At 43.9% G+C, this 23,989-nt stretch overlaps 2 protein-coding genes across 4 annotated transcripts; one reads left to right on the top strand and one right to left on the bottom strand.

Annotated features, from left to right (window-relative positions):
* Positions 1-6,383: 6,383 nt before the first annotated feature.
* LOC103707919 (COBRA-like protein 7) lies at positions 6,384-8,938 on the top strand. Its single transcript, XM_008792633.4, has one exon. It carries the CDS (start codon positions 6,619-6,621, stop codon positions 8,644-8,646), a length of 2,028 nt encoding a protein of 675 aa, XP_008790855.1. The 5' UTR covers positions 6,384-6,618; the 3' UTR covers positions 8,647-8,938.
* A 2,550-nt stretch (positions 8,939-11,488) lies between these two features.
* On the bottom strand, positions 11,489-19,062 carry LOC103707917 (two-component response regulator ARR1-like). 3 transcript variants are annotated; one of them, XM_008792631.4, is made up of 6 exons: positions 18,579-19,062; positions 18,323-18,475; positions 17,848-18,234; positions 17,415-17,491; positions 12,447-13,814; positions 11,489-12,101 (listed from the first exon to the last, which is right to left on the bottom strand). In XM_008792631.4, exons 1-6 carry the CDS (start codon positions 18,742-18,744, stop codon positions 12,030-12,032), a joined length of 2,223 nt encoding a protein of 740 aa, XP_008790853.1. In that variant the 5' UTR covers positions 18,745-19,062; the 3' UTR covers positions 11,489-12,029. The 3 variants fall into 3 exon arrangements, with proteins under 3 accessions (XP_008790853.1, XP_038973836.1, XP_017698498.1); XM_039117908.1 differs by having other exon boundaries at positions 11,489-12,104; positions 18,579-19,059; XM_017843009.3 differs by lacking the exon at positions 11,489-12,101 and adding an exon at positions 12,119-12,279.
* Positions 19,063-23,989: the final 4,927 nt, after the last annotated feature.

Genomic DNA, 23,989 nt, shown 5'->3' with positions numbered 1-23,989 from the left:
TGGCTTAGTGCCGGAAGAATTTCCTGAGGCCTAACCCTCGGATGCTTGGCTTAGTGCCGGAAGAATTTCCTGAGGCCTAACCCTCGGATACCTGGCCTAGTGCCGGAAGAATTTTCTGAGGCCCAACCCTCGGATGCCTGGCTTAGCGCCGGAAGAATTTCCCGAGGCCTAACCCTCGGATGCCTGGCTTAGTGCCGGAAGAATTTTCTGAGGCCTAACCCTCGGATGCCCGGCTTAGCGCCGGAAGAGGTTCCTGAGGCCTAACCCTCGAATGCCTGGCTTAGAGCCGGAAAAATTCCCTGAGGCCTAACCCTCAGATACCTGGCCTAGCGCCAGAAGAATTTCAAGAGTCGGGAGTCAGCGAGACGCTACCAAGAGTTAAAAAGAAGAAGGACGAAAGTGAAATGAAGAAACTCTATTTGCATTAACTTTCATTGTTTCAGGGCCGAGACCCATACAACTTGGCAAAACGCCAACACACAAAGAAAAGAACAAAAATACAGAAGGTCAGCTTGGAGGAACCCCCGGGTCGGGAACGCCGGGCACGTCCGCAGGGGGTAGGGAGGCGGTTGGAGAATCAGCAGGCAATGGCGCCGGAGAGGAGTCTAGAAGAGAGATCCCACTCAGGTCAATTTCGGGGTACTTAGCCGACACCCTTGTCAGGCCTTCCTTGAAGCCTAAGATAAAGGAGTCGGACCCCGCGTCCGACATGTCACGGACGAACTCGTCAGACTGACGATAGGCCTGTACCGCCTCCGACATATCACGGGTGAACTCGGCGGACTGACGATAAGCCTGTACCGCCTGACGCCCGATTTCCGCACTCTTCTCGGCCAGCGCCGCCTCTGCCCGCTCCATAATCTGAGCTTTCGCCTCCAAGACCTTCGCCACAATCCGGTCGTCCGCCTCGGAGGAGATCCTCAGCAGATCAGCCTGAGCCTCCTTGTGCTTCGCCTCGGCGGCAATGCGAGCAGCCTCAGCCTCCTCCAGGCGCGACTGAAGCTCCTGGTCGCTCGCGCGGGACTTCTCCAAGGCCGACTCCAATTCGCCCAGCTTGGCTTCAAGAGACCGGGTTCGGTTGCGGGCGTTGTCGGCTGACCGCTGGGCCTTCTCCCACCTCTCCCGGTAGTCGGCAGCCTTCCGGGACTGCTTCTCGGCCCGCTCCTCCGCCTTCTTGATCTCGCCCTCGAGACCCGAGGCAACCTTGAGTTGCTCCTGAGCCTCCAACAGTTGCTTCTCGAGGGTGACGAAGCCGAGTGCCCGCTCTTCGGCCACCTGGAGCCTCATCTCGAGGTCCCTGGTCGTCCTCCCCGCCGCAGCCTGACCTCCCTCCTCTACTGCCTTCAGTTGGCTCTCGGCCCTCGCCAGAAGCCTCGCCTGTTCCTCGTAGCACTCCTCCAGGCGGATCATGTACTGGGCGAGCTAAGAGATAGGAAAAACGAGGGCGTCAGGCGGGGATCAACAGAGCCTATAAATGATGAAAGCGACCAAAAGAACACTCACCGACATGAGACAGACGCAGCTGGCAGCCCCAATGTCAGGGACCCTCATCTCCCGGACCTGCCTGCGGTCCTTCTCCAGCAGCACCGTCTCGATGAGGTTTCGGGCGCCGGCGAAAGTGAAGGCCGACCCCGACTTCTCCCCGGAGTCGGACGGTGGTTCTGCAGCCTTACCCTTACCCATCGCTTGGGGAAGAGTCATGCTGACCATGCTCGGGGCGGGGACCGCCCCTGGAATTGACAGGGTCCCGCTCGGCCGGGGCCTCGGCGCGTCCCTCCTCGTATCATCCGGAGCCGACCGAGTCGAAGGCTGGGCTGGGGACCGATCACGTCCGACCCGTCCATCTCGGGCGCGCCCGGGTGATGCCTCCGGAGAAACGGTAGTCTCGGCATCGGAGGGCTGATACAGCGTCAACTGCCGGTCCGCGCCCGCGGCGTCCCCCTGATCGGTGGGTCCGGACCCGTCTGTCGGCGTCGGAGTCGCCTGCCGGCGGGACTTCTTCGCCGGTGGGGCCCCGCTCGGAGGAGCTCGTTTCTTCCTCCGGACTGCTTCCAGTAGGGACGTCCTACCAACAGCCGTTGCCTTGTCCGACCGCATGACGTCGTCGATCTCTGCAAAAAGGACGAGGTGGTCGGAGGTTGAGAAACTGAAGGAAAGAACGAGACAAAAGAGGAGAAAAGAGCTAAAAAAGAAATGGTGGCGGGCTCACGGTCAGCGGGGACCGAGCTCAGACCGACGTTCACCAAGGTATCCTCGGAAATAAGGCGAGCCACCGAGGGGAGCCGGCCCTCGGCAACCAACCCCTTCAGGACGGCGACGCCATCGGATTCCTCCCTCGACAACCTCGATAGGCCAATCGGGGACTTCATCGGCGTCTCCCAGGTTGCCCTGATTCCCCAAGAGGGATCTGCGTCAACGAAAAAGAAGCGCCCCTTCCAGCCGTGAATGGAGGTAGGAGCCTCCTTGACGAGGCCGCACCCTCGCCGCGCCGCAAAGCACCACCACCCTTTGTCCTGGGGGTGGCCGCTCAGGCCGTAGCATTCCCAAAAGACATTCAGGGTGGCGGAAACCTCGTGCATGCGGCAGAGAACCTGAAAGGCCGTCAGGGCGCGCCATGAGTTCGGCACCAGTTGCGTCGGCGCAACTCTTAAACCCCGAAGCACCTGAACGACTAAGTCCGAGGGGGGAAAGCGGAACCCGGCCTGAAGAATGCCCTCGTTGATGGCAACCTTCCCTGGAGGAGGATGGGACATCCCCTCCTCAGGCCCCGGGAGCGTAACATTGCAGGCCTCGGGAAGGTGGTATCGAGCCACGAACCTATCTAGGTCTTCGGCGACCAGCTCCGACTTAATGCGGTCTCCTCTCACTTCGCCCATCCCTAATGGCCAGTGAATCTACGGTCAGGACGGGGTCAAGAAGGGGGAAAGGACCGGAACGACTAGAGTACACTAATACAAAAGGAGAAAGTATGGAGAGCCTTAAATTGAAGAATGGGGCAACTCACCGGAAGAGAAGGAAGAACGGCTCCGAGAGCGTCAAAGGAGGAGCAAGCGAACAGTCCGACGGCAATGACGGCAGCGCAAAGGAGAAACTCGAAGATGTCTGTAAAGAGAAAGGCGGACGGAGGAGGGCCCCCGGTTAAATAGGCGGAAAGGTGGGTGACGCCTCAGTGACGCCAGAGGACGCCTGGCTGCCGAAGGGTCGCTCGCGCCCCAAAGGCGAATCGACGCCATTAAGGAAGGATGTCCGCCGAAATCCTCAGACTGCCAGGTCAGCAACAACCGCCATACGCCATAAAGAAGGCGGGGAGCTCGAAGCGCGCGCGCCTCTCCGAGGGATGGCGGCAATCTCGAAGCATCACTCCCTTCACCCGTTCCCCTTCTGGTTCCAGGCTCGGAAGTGGGGGGCTACTGTTACGGGGGAACTTAGCCACCATGCCCCACGTGACCGGCACGCGCGCCCAGGAAGACTACGGCAGTCCGACCCCGAGTCGGCAGCCCCTTGATCCAGCAATCCGATCCCGAGTCGGACATCTTCGGCTCCGCAGCCCGACCCCGAGTCGGCAGCCCCTTGATCCAGCAATCCGACCCCGAGTCGGACATCTTCGGCTCCGCAGCCCGACCCCGTGTCGGCTGCCCCTTGATCCAGCAATCCGACCCCGAGTCGGACATCTTCGTCTCCGCAGCCCGACCCCGAGTCGGACATCTCTCGACAATGACAGGCTATTCCCCAGAGGCACGCCGCAGCTTCCTGCTCCACTACTCCCTGCAACGGTTGTATCTGGCGCTGCTCCACGATCCCCTGTAACAGCCGTACAAAGCGGAGCTCCACTACGCCCTGTCATGGCCGTACCCAGCGCTGCCCCACGACGCCCTGTAACGGCCATGTCAGTGGCAGCTCCATCGTGCTACACGATGACCAACCCCCCAAAAGGACCCCCCAGCCTGGTATATATGCGGCTGGGGGGAGAAGGGGGAGGGTAAGCAAGAACTTCCAGAGCATTCCCTTACTTGCTACTATTATCTCTCCTTCTCCTCCAATCTCCTCTGACTTGATCGTCGGAGGGCCCCCACTACCCCAGTGGTGGTGCGAGGCTTGCTTGCAGGTTTTCCGGTGGAAGGTGGAGCGCAATCAATACCAACCATGGCAACTCAAACGGAACCCCGTTCACACCGCTGTGCCAATCGTTCTCGGTTTGGACCACCAGCAACACCTATCATCCTTGACCCATTTGTATGGGAAGCCCACCGAAAGCACAACTTCTGAATGTGTTCCCTGCTCAGCATGGGAAGTCTTGTTTTTACCAAAGACCAAGCTTGTTCCAGCTATATGGAGTCGGAATTCTCTGCGGCACGTGTTTTGCATTGTAGAATCGATGTAGCCCGACATGGAGATGAATGACCAAGATCTCAAAGCACTTTATCATTCATCTGTTTGCTTAGATCTCAAAGTGACCACTGCACGATTTGGATTCGAGTGAAGGAAGGTGAATCCTTCTTTAGATACAAACCCTAGCATGCTAGTGACGGTACTTCGAGCAGCAGTAGTAACCGACCCCACATTTCTTGCCTTTGATATTTTCTCTCAACTGCCTCTCTTTGTACAATGGAAATGCTCCTATTTGTATAGATTGTGCTACATGCAGTTTGTATTGACTCTTGTAACTGTGTATAAAATAGTTTGATATTTCCTGTCCGTTTGGTGGAAGGTCCCTTGTCCTTGCCCATATTCAGGGTTTTTAGCCTGAAAGCTCAGTTAGGCCTGTTTTGAGAAAAAGTCCAAATTGTTCAAAAAGGCTGGCCCCAGGATAAGATTTGTTGCCTGCAAATGTAAATTAGGCTTAAATTGGGCCAGTTTGCCGTACCTGCTATTGGTTGGGCTCGAGCGTGGGCCTTCGAGGACGGGGCTGTTCCGACCTTGCTCCAACGTAACACATTGACAGCCCTAAACTCATTAAGGAGCACACGTATGATATCCTGGTTTCTAATTTACAGCGAATTTACTAAGGTTCTTTAGGACGTGCATATCAAGCTCAGGGTAATCTTATCAAGATAACAATGATCTCAGCTTAGTTCCAGGCCTTGAGCAGATGCAGTCATCATCAGCATCATCATTTGCAATATTACATGAGATGTGGCTAGAGAGACATTAAAAGGGTCCCAATGATGGCTCGGCTCTTGCGAACATAATTAATACACACTGCAGCTAAAAATAGCATGACAGTTAATAGTGAAATGAACCATAAGTTGTACTTTTATTAGGTGATAATCCTTTACAATGTGAATATTTCAATATGAAAACGGGATCCTCCACAGTTCAAGTTCGACCTTTGCACTGTAAAGTACGATACCACCGTGGATCGCTACCACCTTATACATCTCGAAGATGAATGGCTCTTATTCATCACCGCGACACATCATGTATGATACTAAAGGTGCCTCTTTATATTCCAGAAATAAGTGAGAATCGTCTATCTATAAGATGTATGATATGGCGGCTATCTGCAATGATATCGTACTCCGTGATGTAAAAGTTGCACCAGAAAGGATCCAAACTCTTTCATTATAGGTTCTATATGGTCCAGCCGAAGGGGGTAAAACCATTTAGATTTTGAAGTTATCTCGTGTATCTCGTACATTCCAGTTGGCTGATTATGATTTTGTTTAACCTTTTCCTTAGGTCTATAAGAAGTCATGCCGCTTCTCCATACTTTGCCGAACATTGGCTATCTGAGAGAACTGATGTATTGGATATGGGCCACAATGAGCCCAAACATATCAACTAGGACTTTAGGTGTCAATATAGGAACTTCAGTCAGGACCATGTACGTAATCACCGAGGCCCAAGCCTGGAACTGAACCAAACTGTCAGCTTGGACCTGATCGAAGTTTGGCCTTCTTGGATGATATGAACGCACCGCCTGTTCCATTCCCTAAAAATGTTTCTCGGTGAATCGCTCAATCCCTATATGATACACACCTACTCCTGTGTATTACACCACAAAGATCAATTGGGCTAGAGATTTTAAGCGCCATCCAACATGATCGTCTCAATTCAACGTTTCCTCCGCCTTCCAGGGATTTCAAGGGAGCGTATTTATCTACCTTACTAATATAACCAAAAAGAAGAAGAAGAAAATACACTGAATAAAGGGAATAAAGTTAAATAAAAAAATAACAAATAACAGCCTGTTAATGTTAATCAACCTTCCGAATACATTTCAGCTATTCTAGGAAGTATCCAACAAGTTTCTCTCTCTCTAATCAATTACCGTCTGAAAGATACGCATACGGTGGGCCACGCTAAATGTGGAAAGTACAAAAGAAGGTATAGACCTCTCCTAATTTTTCAACTTGTAACAATGATTTCTCAATACCCTTATTTCGCTCCCTTCTCCTGCCGTCCTTCCATCTCCCACGGCATAAACCCTACGGTACATGCTTAAACCCACGGCTCCCCAAACGGTAACCCCCTTTTTCCCCGAAGGCCGAAAGCCCCACCCTTTCCCAGCCTGCATTTCCTTTCTCCCAAACTAAAACCCCACGCCGCGCCCGTCCATCCCCTCCCAGCTGTTTCCGCCGTCCCCCACGCGGTTTCCAGAACTCGAGAGACCGATCAATGGCTTCTCCCGAATCCCGTTTCCATCTCCATCGCATCCTCGTTTTCGTTTCTTTTCTTCTTCTTCTATTCCGTCCATCGAGGTCACAGCAGGGGTCTCCGCCTGACGCCTCCGCGCCGGCGCCCTCCTCCTCGGACTGCAACGGCGTCCTCCTGACCTACGACTTCCAGCGCGGGCAGCGGCTCCGCCCCTTCGTCCAAGACCCCAACAAGCAAACCTGGGCCTTCACCGCCACCGCCACCATCCTCAACTCCGGTACCGCCGACCTCGACGCCTGGGAGCTCCTCATCGGCTTCCGCCACCGTGAGATCCTCGTCTCCGCCTCGCCCGCCATCCTCACCGACGGCTCCCCCTTCCCCTACTCCACCCCCAACGACTCCGCCACCTCCTTCTCCGGCTTCCCCAACCACAACCTCAAGTACCCCATCGAGGTCGCCGGCGATCTCTCCCAGATCAGCGTGCAGATCTCCATCGGTGGCATTTTCTTCGGCTCCCCTCCCCCTGCCGTCCCCCTTCCATCCTCCCTCTCCCTCGCCGACCCCGCCTTCTCCTGCCCTGTCCCCGTCGTCCCGTCCAGCACCTCCACCTCCATCACCACCTGCTGCCTCCCCAATCCCGACTTCAACTCCAACACCACCACCAACTCCTCGGATGCCGACGGCTCCGACTCCTTCCTCCCCCGCCGCTCCGGCGACCTCACCATATCCTACGACGTCATCCAGGCCTTCCCCAGCAGCTACCTCGCCCTCGTCACCATCGACAACCACAGCCCCCGCGGCCGCCTCGACAACTGGCGCCTCTCCTGGGAGTGGATGCGCGACGAGTTCATCTACTCCATGAAAGGCGCGTACCCCCTCCTCGTCGACGTCTCCGACTGCATCTACGGACGCCAGGGCGAGTACTACGAGGACCTAGACTTCTCCAAGGTCCTCAGCTGCCAGACCAAGCCCACCATCCTCGACCTCCCGCCGTCCAAATTCAACGACACCGACCTCGGCCGCATCCCCTCCTGCTGCCGGAACGGCACCATCCTTCCGGCCTCGATGGACCCTTCGCAGTCCTCGTCGGCGTTCCAGGTCCAGGTCTTCAAGATGCCCCCCGACCTCAACCGCACGGATCTCCACCCTCCCCGGAACTGGAGGATCTCCGGCAGCACGATCAATCCCGAGTACAAGTGCGGCCAGCCGATCCGCGTCAGCCCGGCGCTGTTCCCCGACCCCAGCGGACTCGAGTCGAACACCTCCGCCATTGCTAGCTGGCAGGTGGTCTGCAACATCTCCACTCCCAAGGGTGCCAGCCCCAAGTGCTGCGTCTCCTTCTCGGCCTTCTACAACGACTCGGTCGTCCCCTGCAAGACCTGCGCCTGCGGTTGCCCGGCGAACCGCGGCGGCCGCACCTGCAATGCCACCGCCCCTGCCCTCCTCCTCCCGGCGGAGGCCCTCCTCGTTCCGTTCGACAACCGGACCGCCGGCGCCCGGGCCTGGGCTGAGATCAAGCAGTTCCACGTCCCGAGCCCGATACCCTGCGGGGATAATTGCGGCGTCAGCATCAATTGGCACATCAACACCGACTACACCCGGGGTTGGAGTGCGAGGATGACGCTCTTTAATTGGGAAGAAGTGAACTTTGCCGACTGGTTTGTTGCCGTGGAGATGGGCAAGGCCTACGACGGCTACGAGGATACGTATTCATTCAATGGGACGAAGATGGGGAACAACACGATCTTCATCCAGGGCCTGCCAGGGTTGAACTATCTCGTGGCAGAGACGGATGGGGCGAACCCGGCGACCGATCCCAGAGTGCCAGGGAAGCAGCAGTCTGTGATCTCTTTTACGAAGAGGACGGCGCCTGGGATCAATGTGGCTCAAGGGGATGGTTTTCCATCCAAGGTCTTCTTCAATGGGGAGGAGTGTTCGTTGCCCGACATCATTCCGACAAGCCAGGGTTTCAGGAGTGGCGGTGCTGTTGGTCTCTTTAGCTGCGTACTGCTTCTGGTTGCTTCAACTCTTCTACTGCTTCATCAATAGCTTTAAAGCATGCTGCTGCTTCCGCCGATTCTTTGATTCCTTCGATGGTTGATGGGTGAACTTGTGCCAAACTGAGTGTTTGGCATTTTGAATGGGCTATAGAAAAAAGGGATGTGGTAATTAAGCATTGTTACAAAGTGGTAGAAACGTTGGGAGTTTGCTCACCTTCCCTGTTGTTAAGGGGAAACGCATAGCTGCACATTGGTTGGGTTCAACCAGATTAGGGTATTCCAGAATGACTTGAGTCAGTAATGTTTGATCTTCTCTCCTGTTTTTTCTTGTCTTTTATACTCATAGGAAATATGTGTAATATTCAGTATTATCCTCCATCCAAACTCGCTACATCAGCTTCATTTAACTTCCAAAGACTATTTGTAAATTATCGGCTTGATCTCTGTTTTTTTTTTTTTTGGCTTGATTTCCTTCAGTTTTATACTACCAACTTCTTGGAAGGAAGTGGAAGTGAGGAAGTTGCGAGAATTGGGACAAGTGGGAGTGGCTTGAAATTTTGAAGGGCTCTCTTTTCTTGTTTGGCCTATTTGTTGGCCAGGTCGTGGGAAGTTTGGGCTGTCTTCATTGTAATAAAATTTATTTTGATGGGCCATTAGCCCTCCATTTCCCTTAAATAAAAAATCGCAGCAGGGAACAATGCACTTTTTCTCTTTGAACTTTTGTTTACAAGCATCTAGGACCTCATTATGTGCCAAGCTTAATACCGCTATTGATGGCTGGTGAAAATAATTGCATGGCAATCTTATTTTTTCAAAAATTCCATTGATTTCTTATCAGACCTTCAAAAAATTCCTATAAAATATATATAAGAGTGCAGCATGTCATGTAAAAGCAGTGATACGCTCGTCCATCTCAAGATTTTCATGGCTTTGTGCTGGACTACTTGCTTGCCTTTTTGATCAGCGTGAGCTTTTATCTTATTAGAATATCTGGAGAGATTGAATGGTTGGGTGTTTATACGATGTCACTGTTCAGTTGTTGTTGGATTGTTTGCCGCATTTTTGTCAGTGATTTTTGTTATGTGGGCTGCACAGGATGTAACATGATCAGCTGAAGCCTGTTCTCTGCCATTATAAATTCATTGATTTTTAGGCTACGTAATCTGCAGCAAGTCAGTAATATTTGTCAACTTTGCTGTGCAGCATGTATTTATTCCACAAAATAGTCTGTTTACTTCCATTGTAAGGTCATGCAATTTTTAGACCCTCTGTTTCATTTTTCCATGTTACCAGTAAGAGCTCCAGGTAACCGATGCAAATGGGCTTCTAGCTGCAGTTTACCTTTCCTTGCTTGATGTAGGTTTCTATTTAATCAGGTGTTGTCATTTACAAATGCAAGTTTTTTCAAGCCAAGTTGGAGAGATGGTTAATCCTTTCGTTCTTCCTATCATTTCTTCTAAACCTTAAGAAAAATACTCGAAGGTGCACTGGATTTCGGCATGATGTCTGTAAGGCTGATGAAATATCTTAAAAACTTTACGGGTTTGCACCTGTCCGTCTGCATGGCATGATGATAAGCACAAGAATACTTGGGCTCCGATTGATGAAGAAACCTGAGAGCTGGGAGTGAGTTTGTATTGCCTTTGCTCAAATATGGGTTCTCTAGTAATATTTAAGCGAGCTGGAATCTGCGAGCCTAGGAGATGAGTCTTCCAACAGTTTCATTGAGTCAATAATGTTAAGTCTGCTCCACTTTTTTCATTGTCATAAACATGTAATTTTCTATATAGAGCTCTTCTTCTCCATGAAAACCTCGGTGAATCAGCTTCCTTCCATTTCAGAAGACTTTTTTGTTGAATTGTTTTCCGATTTCTTTTCTGCTTCATCTTTAAATTTCTTCCTTCTCAACAATACTTGACTCTCCCGCTTCCAATAAGTTTGTTGTTACAGCTTTTGTTAGAATTATGCATATTATTTTGCCTGATTAACTTTGAAAATATTCCAAGAAGTATTTAATCAGATGCTGTGAAGATTCATTGTCTAGAGATAATTAAGGAGACTTTAATCATGATGCTCTCCCAGATAATTGCCTCCTCAACTCTCTACTCATTGGGAAAAAAAAATAAAAAAACCATCAAAAAAAGAAAAAACCAACTCCATTGTGAGGTTCTTGTATATTCGATGATGAAATTACCGATGAATTGACGCAGGTGTACATTACTGTAAAATGTGGATATTTTACCACTTCAATTCCAAGCACTTTTCGTCGTAACCTTCTAATATTAGTAGATTACAGCCAGGATTTTAATTCTGAAATTTTACAAACAATAATCTGATTGCATGAATTGAAGTTTCGGATAAATTTGGAACTTCCACACAAGTTCAGGATTTTTGGTGCAAATAACCCTTTGTGTTTTAAGTGGCATGATAAATACAACATAAATACGATCTTTTCACTACACCCATCATAATATTGATCAATTGAATTGATGGCTCTCAAGACTCCCATTGCCGTTTAGCATCTTAATTTAATTATTCTAACAGGAGGAAGCTCAAATTCATTTCCCACACACAAACGTAGATGATAAAAAAGCACCTACCATTAAGGAAAATTAGGACAAGGGTAAAAATATATAATGTTTCATTAGGAGGTCTGTAAAAATGTCACAATAACACTATTTAGTAGTTTATGCTAATGATTAACGATGTATTTCTTATAATATTGCCCTACTTTCCTCTAGTATACTTTTTTTAAGTTTCCATCGACATCTATTTGACAAATGACAACATATGATACTCGAGGACAATCTGGAAACACTGATAGACAGCATATGATCTACTAACAAGGTACAAGGTGTGTAGAATCTTAGCAGCAGCAGCAGCAATCAAGAGAAAAGAGATGGTGCAACCTTACAAATGAACAATTAAATAAAGGTAGTTGTTCATGAATCAGTAGAAAACTGTACATGCTAATTGTAATTCTAAAAGCAACAAAACAGCTATTGGAGTTAGGAAATACTCCCCTGAAATATTGAAGAGAGTAACTGAAGGCTCCTATTACCCAGCGTCAAACAACTCAAATCACACCACAACCACACAATTCACATCCTCCATTAAACTAGGTCTGTCTTGTTAGCACGAGCGAAAGTTCAAAACTTTTCAGGTATGCCTTTGCATACCGGCCATTATCTTTGATGCCACCGTGAATAAATTCAGCAGCTCCAGGACGTTGATCTGCACTAACTTCACATTTTCTTTTCTGGAGAGCTCCTTGAGAGAGAGAGAGAGAGAGAGAGAGAGAGAGAGAGAGAGAGAGAGAGCTGCCATGAGACAGGTTCTCGATTTTTTTCCGTATCTTGACTGTGACAAACAACTTGTGCAATTCACTGCAGAAGCTCATAATCGGTGGCATCATTGGAGGATGCCAGTGAGCTACACCTGAATGTCATCCCAGGAATATCCATCAAAATTAAACTCAGGATCAACCTGTCCAACACCTTCCTGCTGCTGAAATTTAAGCAAAACCACAACATGAGACACCAGTATCTGACACCATCCATTTAATTAATTTAAGAACTGATGAATGTACATTCTGAGAGATTTATACAATAAGCATCAGAAAAATTGTACAAGAAACTAAAACCTTTTGATGTATCAAATTTGAGATGTAGGACCATGTTTACTGAAAAAGAAAAAAATCAGCATGTGAAGCTAAGCTTTATGGTTCATGGTGTTTGGATTAATTCTATAATTAAATCAAGTGTTATAAAAAAGATCTAAAGACAGAAAAATATAAAACGAATGACTTAAAAAGAATATTATATATAGATGACGTAAAAGAAAACTGACCTTCTTTCCCACAACATTCATTAGCTCGTTTTGTATGATATTGTCATCAAAAAGCACTTCTTGATAACTTAGATCTGACATGCCCTCGGCCATTACTCTGAGAGAGTTTTCAACAAGAATGGTACCATTGCGTTGAGCAGTACAGTCTCCCTTCTCATGTTCAATCTCTGTTCTTACTGAAAATATCTCCTTCCTAACAGTGCATGCATTCCTACTCTTATCATCTTTTATAGCAGCAATCGAATCTTCATGAGCCAATCGTGAAGAACCAAAGTCAATATTGCTTTGCTTGGAGCCAAGTTGTTGGGCTGACTGATAAGAAACATCTATATTCTGTGACTTCCAGTCTTGGCTTTTACTTTGACGAACGTCACTAAGGAGATCATAATCTGGAACAAAGTCGTTCGCTCCTTTAACGCTGACGGAATTACCTAACGTTTCAACATTTCCCACCGGGGGCAAAGCTTCTTGAAGCATACCAATTGATGTGAAATTGGTCGTTCCTGCACCACTTGCAAGAGGATAGCAACTTCCGGTTGATTCATTCATGCCGCTATTAGAAAAATCAGCATACAAAGCATGAGAAAGTGGACCATATGAAGAAGCATTCATGTAGCCCTCACGCAACGATGTGCGCACATTCATATTACTCCGACCTCTTCCTGAGACATGACCTGAAACCTCATTTGAAAGAATTTGATGTCCCATGGGTGTCGAAAGCCTCGAATCATATTCACCTAAAATTTCATTTAGTAGTTGTTCCCTTGTTTGTAGCTGTCGTGGCATACTAATATGTATTCGATTCTGTTGCTGACACACAGAAAATTGCTGTCCTTGCTGAGTCATTTGCATAGGTAAAGAGTTACTCAGGTTTACATTGATGGTGCCTCCCGGAAATGAGGTGCTTGTTCTTTGTGAAGATGGTAGGTTAAAAAAACCTGATGCACCTTCACCGACTCGCAGTCCCATATTTCCATATGATTCGACCAGTTGTTGTGACTGACCATGCTGCCCTGACTCCATATTGGTGGAGGGTCCAGAAAGGAAGTTCAATTGCTTATTGTTCATCTGTTGCATCATTGCAGGCCTTATATTTGAAGCATTAGCCATTTGTGCGCTAGAATTGAAAAAACCTACTTGATCAATAGAAGGCAAGCCTATGCCAGTAGTTGTAACTCTTCTGGGCCCAGAATGTAGAGTCGTAAGACTTTGTGGTGGAAACTGACCAGAAACAGCAAGAGCTTGAGTATCAAGCCCATCAAATGAGCCAACTGAACGAAATGTTGCTTCTGAAGCGCCTGTATATGGTGTATCAAGTCTGGCCTCATGTTGTGGTACGCTTAGTCTCCTCAAATACAATCGGTATTTCTGTTGTATATCATTACATTTGTCAATAGACTATCAAAGGATGACTTTTAGAACAATGATATAAAAGAGGGAATCATGTGCATCAACATGAAGCATGTGACTCATAATATGCTCCAGTTGCCACAGCGACAAAAACTGCTCTAATTAGAGAAAAATGACGAGAGAGAATTCAAAAAGCAACAATTTCACACAAACAATACCGACCACATATGTGAATAATCAGCACAAATATTCTTGTAGACCTATAGGGTTATCTTTATTGACCCATTAAGAACCATGATATTACAAGTTTCACTGCAAATATGAAGAGAAAATTGAGTAGTACACATCCAAATACATGACTATACATGATTGCACGAAGAGTTCATGCAAATGAATGAATGCAAGAGCAGCTGAGCAGATAAATAATAGATCAACAACTCAAGAAAATAGATGCGGCAGAGGCTGGCACTGTTGAAGATCTTTGAGAACCCTAGCATGAAACACATTCTCAGATGTTCACTACTGCAGAACAGCAGTATGTTATTATCTGACATAACTGCAATATATTGTTGAGCCAAGGTTCCCAAATAAAATAATGCTACGATAGACACGACAAAGTAACTTATCTCGCAGTATCTAATAATCATCTAAGAGACAATATATGAGAGACACCATTTTCTGTCTAAAATCCGTACATTTCTTAACACGAGAAAAGTAGCAAAAACAGGAGTCTTCTCTATAAAACAAAGGGTCATCTATCCCTTTTCACAGCTTGCAAGAGAGATCTTTGGTGCCTTGTCCATCAATTCCCTTGACATTTTTCTCACCACTATCAATTTCATAATATGGGAGCTCAGTGCCTTGTGAAGTTAGTCAACAAGAAAGAGCTTCTCTCTGCTACAAGGATTAACTGTCTTTGCATGTTTTTCTTTTTCTTCCCAATATATAATCACCTCTCCAATATTTTTATGCCTGCAGTCGCAAATATTTTTCAGGCAGAGACATGTTGATTATGCTACAGGATTTATTTCCTTCTTGATAAAGCTACTTTTATTTGCATAACTGAATAAACATTCTCCATGATTAGGATTTAATCAGTCAACAAAGTTCACCTAGCTTGAGAAGCGCATGATAAGTTCTATCATATAGACAATAGGGCTATAGCCTAAGGGCTGCACCTCTCTTCTGCTGAGAGGAGGTTCCACATTTGAACCTTGGATGGTGTCTCCCAAGCGTTTGATATGCAAAATTTGTCCACTTCTATGAGGTGATTGTTGGTGCTTCTACAATTTATTCTCAAAAGGATAAGAAATGTCATATTCTTATCCGTGAAATGCTTCACATGCCTTCGATGTCTATAAATGATAATTCAAGTTATCAACAATGGATTAGAGGTCATGCAAATATGAAATGATGAATACGTGGTCAATCCAAAATGCAATTTAACAATGGGAAAATATTCTCATGTAGAATTTTGAGGGATGACAGATAATGACTGAGTTTATGAGAATGTATCAAGAGAGGAAAGGGGAATAAATAACATGCAGAAGGAAGGTTTCTTTTTTGTGAGAATAGGCATGCAAAATATAAAGGGATCTAATACACGCCTTAACATCAATCAAATGGCCTTATCCCATCTATAGGATGTCAAACAATTTGGTCCATCAAAATTTTGGACAAACCATACAAAGGGCTAGTTGGTGAATTGAGAGAACTATGTTGTTGATCATGTTATTGAAGCGAAATCCTTTCAAAATCTATGTATAGGGAAAAGGTGATTCATGGATACTAGTCAGAGGTAAATTTGCTAACAAGAGAAAAAGAAACACATTCACCAGTCCAAGAAAAAAAAAACTCCTATAGATATGGGATCAAATTCAGAACTTTTAGAGTCTTTTCTTCACTCCTAAAGAAATATAAAAATTCCATGCAACCAACTGCCTCAAATTATAGAGGCACGATGCTCACAAGTATCGAACAGCTATCATACAAGGAAAAGTAGTTTGTTCGGCTTTGAAAATTCCTATGCTTTTATCTAATTGTCATGCAGACTTTTAGATTGCTATAGCTATCCGCTAGTCTGATTTGTTAAAGATTTCCTTTTTTTCTAAAGATAACAAATGTCATGGATTTTACTGAGTTTTTCTATGTATCCTCTTCTAAACAGAGAAGCATTACTTCATTTAATCTTTCCACAAACATTATGAACTAGATATGTGCAAGATTGCCTTATTCAACCTCTCAACAAACATTGTGTACTAGGTATGCTATGTTATATCACATTTAGGCCATTTAGCCATAGTACTGGATGGTGATATATGTCCTTCAGGACAACTCATCCCATCAAAATTTTCTTTGTGCTTTCAATACTTTCTATAAAATAGCACAAGATAATGGAAAGCTTACTTTTATGAAACTGTTAAGGTAACATAAGACAGGTTGATCTCTGATATTCGATGTCCCAAATTTTGCTTCAATAACTGAAATCGTACAGTTCTGTGAACCAAGGGGCCCAGTGCAGGATATGCTTTAACCCACATTATTCTGCTTTTTCATATTTGGTGCTCTATCGTTTGCACAATGAGTAACATCTAAGCTACTCTCATCTTTACAATCCATATGTAGGCTTCCCATGTGGTTCTATCTTTATCTCCGCCACATTATGCCAACAAGAACACATATCCTCACTTCTCCACATGAAAATTAATGGAAGTGGAAAATTTTTACTCATACAGTTTGAAGTGTTTTTGTGGGCATGTTCCTCACCAAAATCCAAATACTAAACTTTTTCAGCAAATGATATTCCTTAAAGATTTTGGTCTTATTCACATAATGGTGGGTAAAAGACAGACACACAACTTCTGGTTGGACACACCAGGTAAATGTACAATGGTAGCATGCTTTGCATATCTATATTTAGAAAGATATTTCACAAAGGAGGGAATTTGGGAGGCAAATTAACTTGTTACCTGTCTTAGATTGAATCTATAGAAGTCGAGGATACCAGATATTGAATGTGGTGAGCTAATAGTTTATGTTTTCTTACTCTGAAGGCCTTTTGACATAAGAGGGGACTCAATTTTGTTCACACAAAATGTTTTGAAATCCAATGTTTCTGCATAAGATCCAATACAGTTCTGGAAAGAATACTCCCAGCAGAAAAACTTTCAAGGTGATTGTTGATTGAGAGTATGCCCTTTGAACAGCTTATACTTTGTGGGACATTAGCACTTCGATTTTTGAATAAATTCAGTTAACAGTCACGCAAGAGCATTGAACAAAGAATTCCATATGAGCACCAATGATGCTACAGCGTTTCTGCTTTTTTTCTTTTTTATTCACTCTCTTAAATACTCTCAAGTCAAACAAGAGAAATTATTCAACTTAATTATGCTGAATAACAATGTATTGCATCTACTGAATTCAAACATTTTTACAGAAGGTAATTTATGATTTTAGTAATATGAAATTTATCATATATGCAAATCAATATTTACAAGTCACAACATAAGCATCTGAACTACTACATGCCAGTTTGAGAGAGAGATATAAGTCGAGAGTTTCAAAATCGCATACGGAAAAAAATACTGGCTCACACTTTTGAACTAACTAGTGTACCTGCAGGTGGCTCGCAACATTTTCTCTGGTAAGTCGAGGAACCTTCATCAACTCAAGGATTTTTTTTGGAACAGCCTCTGCATGACACAGGACACATTTAAATAAGATTACAGAACAATGAAACCAGAAATTACGAAGACTGAACAATCACATGATCGGATGGGGAACTTCTTAGAATCTAGGCGCAAAGATGTCTTAAATAAACTAATTCAACTATTGAACAGCAACTCTTTTTTTGTCAAATAAAAGAGTAACACTTTCCATTTTAACTAACTTGTCGTCCCTATCAGTACCATGATTAATTTGAAATGATGATAGCTAATATTACTGGTTTCTTAATAATTTTTCACTAACTAAAACTAGATCGAATTACAGAAAGGAAAACAATTAGCACTCCAAATATCACATAAGAACAAAGAGAAAGTCCACTTACTGTCAACACCTAATTGGTTCACGGCAGCCACAAACTGCTGGTGGAGATCAACAGACCACACCACCCTCGGTTTCTTCAGCGTCGAAGGATCTTCGCGCTCCTCAACCTCCTCCTCCTCCTTCCCATCCTTCCTTCTCTTCACATTCTTCCAATTCCCCTCACTTGCCGAGGATGCGTTATCCCCATCTTCCAAAGCTCTTTTCTGCCTGTCATTCTCCTCTGCACTTCCTGAGTGCTCCAACTCCTTCAACTCATTCCTCCTCTTCCTCACCACATGCTGCCATATATTCCTCAGCGCCTCCATCCTCACTGGCTTTATGAGGTAATCGCAGGCACCATGAGTGACCCCCTTCATGACAACATCCCTCCCGTCATCGGCCGACATCACTAGCCATCAACGAAAACAATAAAAGATGAATCAAAAACACGCTCCGAATCTAAGGCCACACCCAACCTAATCCACATGTTCACTTACTGATAACGGGAAGGTCCATCTCCAACCCGATGTGCTCGAGAAGCTTGAAGCCATCCATGTCCGGCATGTACACATCACTCAGAACCACATCGAACGCTCCCCTCCTCTCCCGCAGCATCGCCAGAGCCGCCGCCGCCCGCGTGCAAGTTGTCACTGCACCAAAGGAATCATCCACTGTAAAAACCTTTGAAGTAAAGTACTCGATCGGCGAATTAGAGTGATCGATACTGGAGAATAAGTAGAGAAGCAAGGGTACCGTCGTAGAGGCATTTGCGGAGCATTCTATCGAGGATTTTTAGGCAGGTGGGGTCGTCGTCGACTACCAGCACCCTGAGGCCGGCCGGGAAATCGGGCGGAGGGCCGACTCCATCCCTCGGCCTCCCCGAGCTCGCCGTGGATGCGGCCGCTCTGCTGGGATCCATCGTTCCGAATCCCGCATCCAAGAAATCGAGATTCCAGAGGATATCCGTGAGAGAAGTACTACGAAGAAGCCTTTGGGGGTGGATCTGAGGTCTAAGAAGAGAAATAGAGAGAGAAGAGGGGCGATTGTTGGACTGACTACTCTGCTCGGTTGGACTCGTTCTGTTTGATTGCTCTCTCTCTCTCTCTCTCTCTTTTCACAGCTTTTTCTTTCCTTCACCTCTTTCTCTCTCTATTCTAAGCTCCAACCTCTCCCCCGATAGCGGAGGAGCCAGCTCATTTCCCTTAACCAGCCAACCGTATTCTCCTCTCTCTCCCCCCAGGTTGGAAACGAAACGCCGTTAAGAAATGTGGCTTATTTCTAAATTCTCCGGGTCGCGTGAAATTAGAATTATTTTATTCCATTTTCTCTACAGTCTGTGTTTCGAATTTCGATACATTTTAAAGGCCTCATCATATTATTATTATTATTATTTTGCTTTTAATTCCTTTTGTCTCATTTATAGCATTTGATGAATTTAGTGAGAGTATGCTTGCACTCGTCAAAAATGATTTTGAATCCAAAACCAAGATTTTAAACGTTAGGCTACAATCTAAAAATAATTTTGATTCGTATTAAAGATGTACCAAAAATAATTTTACTACTTGCAGCCCTCTTGGATTCTACTAAATACTTCAATTTTGTTGTAAGTGCATGAATGTGTAGAAGAATTAAATAGCCACAAGAAAGTGTATTTATTTGACTGTGTAGGAAAGGCAAGAGAAGCTTCAACAACAATATTTTTTAAATATATGTACATATAAAACTTGTAAATATATGTGAAAACAATGATATTGAAAAGTTGAAAGAAACACGCAAGTTTGGCAACTAATGTGGATTTAAATATTTTTTTTTTTGGGAAGTTCGTTAATTGAGGCTTTACATAATAGCATATCTATAGACTAAAAGTACTCTTTGATAATTGATTGATTTTTAATTCAATCTTCATAAAAATAAATGTGGAATGCCCTTTTCTCTCCAACACATTCAAGACAATTTTATAAGCAAAAAATTAAATTTGTTTCCATAAACGTATCTATCAAGAAATACCATTGTAGGAAATTATAAAAAAAAAGGAATGGTGGTGTGGCTCGTATCCTTAACCACAAATTTTCTTTTCAAATTGACATAAATTAATTTATGAGATGACGGACACACTTTCATCACAAACTTTCATTTTTAAATTTAACAAAGACTAATTACCACATAGACTTGACAAATGAATATGATATCAATTATGAAAGAAAAAAATATAGTATGATGGCAACAATGGGTTGGGTGGAGCCAACTAGTTCCAACTTCATGAAATTTTAATTTCAGTTCCAAATTTAGTTGAGGTATTAACCTAATTGAGTCTAACCCTACCCTCATGTTATTTATGGTAATCCTGCCCTATATATCATGTTAATCAAGCTAGTTTTCCACTCCCCATAGTTTTTCCAGGAACTAAAAAACACCAAATAGGAATCATCAATTGCCAAAACCTACTATTTATACCTTTCAGATTGGTCAATGGCAGCAATGGCGTGCTCGCTTTAGCTTAATTAAAGAACTAATTTAACGTCTAAACGTGGAAAAACTGATTAAAAGGTAAATTTTTTAAAATAATAAAAAGTGGATTCCGTGACCGCCTACCTTTCCAACGGAACTGACCGTATCCGGTTCCAATTTCCAAATATCCGCTCTCCTTTTCACGCCCCGTCCACTCACCGCGGCACACTCTAACGACTCGTAACCTACATCGCCGGGTACAAAGGATTTAACGCGACCAGCGGCGACTTTTAGTAGGACACGTGGCGCACCTCCAGCGGTTTCCTCCCGAGGCCAAAGATCCGCCGTGGCGCATCATACCGCGCGCGGTAGGTTTTCTCCCTCTCCGCGGTGGAATGAGCTCCGGCTTTACATGTGGCACCATCTGACGCGCCGTACGCTTCGATGGTCTCGTGGAAAGCGGAATCTAACGGTTTCCATCAACTTCGGGTGAGTCGGTAAATCATTGATTCTTTCTCTGCTTTTATTTCTCAACGAAATCTCCCGATTTGAGATAAAATCACAAACGTAGATTTGAAACGGAAGATAAGGAAAGTGGGGAGGGCATAATTTGTTATACAAGTTGGGGATGCATTCATGGGGTTTGTTATGTTTTTGTAACTTTTTGTGACCTTTTTTTACTGGTGCAGTGCAGGGGTGCTTTTAAGGGAATCGAACATGTGCGACTGCGCACATTGATTCACGCCGGTACAAAATAATGGGTAAAATTTGAGGGTACGAACTGAACGCTATCCATATGGGAATCGACACGCGTCCAGACGCATGGACCATATGCCGGGAGCGAGCCGGTTGGACCGAACCGATCTACACCGAGCCCGGTTCAGAACCTAGACCAGATTTGTAAACCAATTGGGTTGTGAGATAGACGCATGGAATTACCACCAATATTAGATTAGATGAAAATAGGATAATCAAAAGATAATGGCTTTAATTTTTAAAAAAATTTGCTACATAAATATCCTCATAAATATCGAATTTTGCATGAATATCCTTCCAAAATTGATATTTTCCTGTATGTCCTCGTCAAATACTTGTTTTGTCATTTTACTCTTTTTTTTATTTTTATTTTTGCATATCCACCCATGCTATCTAACGACGTTAAAAAATTAATGGTTTTAAATTAAAATGACTAAAATACCTTTAATGGGTAGACATGCAAATAGATCGTGATCCCGATAGCAGAATAAGCAGACAACAGCAATAACGTAATTTTAAAATTTTATTTTATTTTTAATTAATATAAATATGTTTTTTCTTAACACCGTTAAAAGAACCGAGCATTTGTACAATAATAGAGTTTTATTAGGGTATACATGCAAATATCAATTTTGGAAGGGTATTTATGTAAAATTCGATATTTAGAAAGATGTTCATATAAAAAATCTTTCAAAAAAGAATATAATAAGATAGGATAAAGGAGGGCCTATAATTAATTACTTTATCTCTATTACTCACCAATCGCGAATCATGATTCTATTAAAAATAAACTGGTTTTATTGATCGGTCAAATAATCTACAGTGATATAGCTAAAAACTGCTGAGTAGCCCCTAAGTTTCTGTAACCAAGACTCAAGAGGCATCCTTCCAAGATACTGAAAGGAGACAAATTTAAAAGAGAAGGATAAATAAAGGAACCAAGTCACATCCGAGAGCAATCATAACGTGAGCAATGGAGCACAACTCTTCCCTGCAGCAATATTGGCCTCAAAGGGGAGGCCGATCCACTTCATTAACTGGCACGGATAACGACCCAAATGCGGCCGCGGTCCACACGTGAGATTGTCGCTTCGCGCCCACCCGGTGCTTGACGAAAGATTTGCCCCGAGACCGGGCTAACCATCCGGTTCGGTGCGCGCCCCACAAATTGGCTCCGGAGCCTTTGGCGTTGCTCCACGCGGGCTGGCATGTCCGACTCATCGATTTTAATGGTTGAAAAAGTAGTTACTGGTTAGGTTTGAGCCGGATAATGAAATGCTGGTCCCATGGGTTGGTATCAACTTTCTCTTTAGTTATATCATCTGATTAGTTAGGGTTTTGAACTAGTTTTGATTGCGTAGGGATAAGAACAACCCACCTACAAATTAGTCAAATTTTTGAAATTGTGGTATCCATCATCTAGTAGGGTGATCCAAGATTGTGATGGATCGAGATTTTGGTTTATCTCTCTGTCAAGGAGAGAGGACAATTTTTTTTACAAAAAAATGAAGATGTTTTTAGATCTTGGCCAATATGTTCTAACTAAAGTTATCAAAGTCTCCACTAACATGATAAAATTGAGATTAATGATCACTCTTAGATGTTAATATTGAAATTTATTAATTAACTGAAGGAAATATTTAAAAGGTTAAAAATGTGATTGAGAAACAATATCCTGTATATTTATTGTATTGATCGATATCTCAAGATGTATTAATTTATATCAATTGAGATAATAGTGACTCAGAATTATTGTATTCATGAGTGCCTAATATAGATACAAACGGAGATGCTATCCAATATAGAAACTATGAGTTTATTCAGGTTGTAGGTTTATCTAATTTAGTCAAAGTCATGTTTGCAAGTACTAAGTGTGGGGGGTTTTTTTTGAAAAAAAAGGATATGGTAAGGGTACCGTAACTCTTTGCCAACCTGATGTCAAAGACTGAAGCTATTTATTTGCTTTTTTAAAAAAAAAGATAATCATAAAATATAATTTTATAAGCTATTTTTTTTATTAATAGAAGATATTTTGCTTTTCATGAAACTCATTTTTTGGATTATATAATTTGCTAGTTTTAGCAACACATGTTTTTGAAAAGTAACCAAAATATTTTTTTCATGCAACTCCTTTATTTTGAATTTTGTACATAACAATTTCAATAAGATCTTTAACCAAACAATTCCCATTCTTAAAAAAAAAAACTAGGAGGGGGAGGAAATCGGATAAAATTCAAATCCAAGTCATTATCATTCAACGCTTGATAACATTACCAACCAAGCAAATTGGCACCACCAAAGAATTACAAGTATCAACTTTTCCCTTTTATTATAAAAAAACCAAGATGAGGTGAAAATCAGATAGAATTCAAATCTAAGTCATTGTAAATCAACACTTGATAGCATTACCAACTAAGAAAATTAGCACCCTCAAAGAATTACAAGTATCAACTTTTCCAAAGAAGCCATGAGAAATCTATTTGTACTACAATGACTCTCGATCTAGACATAATACTCAAATGTAAAACCTTTAATTACTAAGCAAAGAGGCATGAATAATCTACAAACCTTAGTTTACATCTACAGTTATTAGTCAATATATCATTTTCTTAAAAAAACTTTTAAAAAATAATTTCTACTTGTAATTGGTTCATCTAATTTAGTACTCTTTAGTTTTTCATAATTAAGTCCAAATGATTGGCTAATCGATATGGCCTTCAAGTTGCTCCAATTTGTGCCATGTACACCTTGAACAGCCCTTCACCTCTTATTAAAATGTTTTCTAATATCCAAATTTGAGGACACCATGATTAGATCTCGACTAATAGACTTTTTTTATATAGAGAGAACTTCTGACTTGCTGCATTAGAACATCTTACAACAACTAATTGAAGACTTTCATGTTGTACGATATAACTAATTTTTAATTGCACATACTTGCAACCAGTTTATAATATTAT

Source organism: Phoenix dactylifera, unplaced genomic scaffold (genome assembly GCF_009389715.1).
Source record: "Phoenix dactylifera cultivar Barhee BC4 unplaced genomic scaffold, palm_55x_up_171113_PBpolish2nd_filt_p 000283F, whole genome shotgun sequence".
NCBI classification, from domain to species: Eukaryota; Viridiplantae; Streptophyta; class Magnoliopsida; order Arecales; family Arecaceae; genus Phoenix; species Phoenix dactylifera.
The sequence above is the reverse complement of the archived record's forward strand: the minus strand, read 5'-3'. Positions and strand labels throughout refer to the sequence as shown.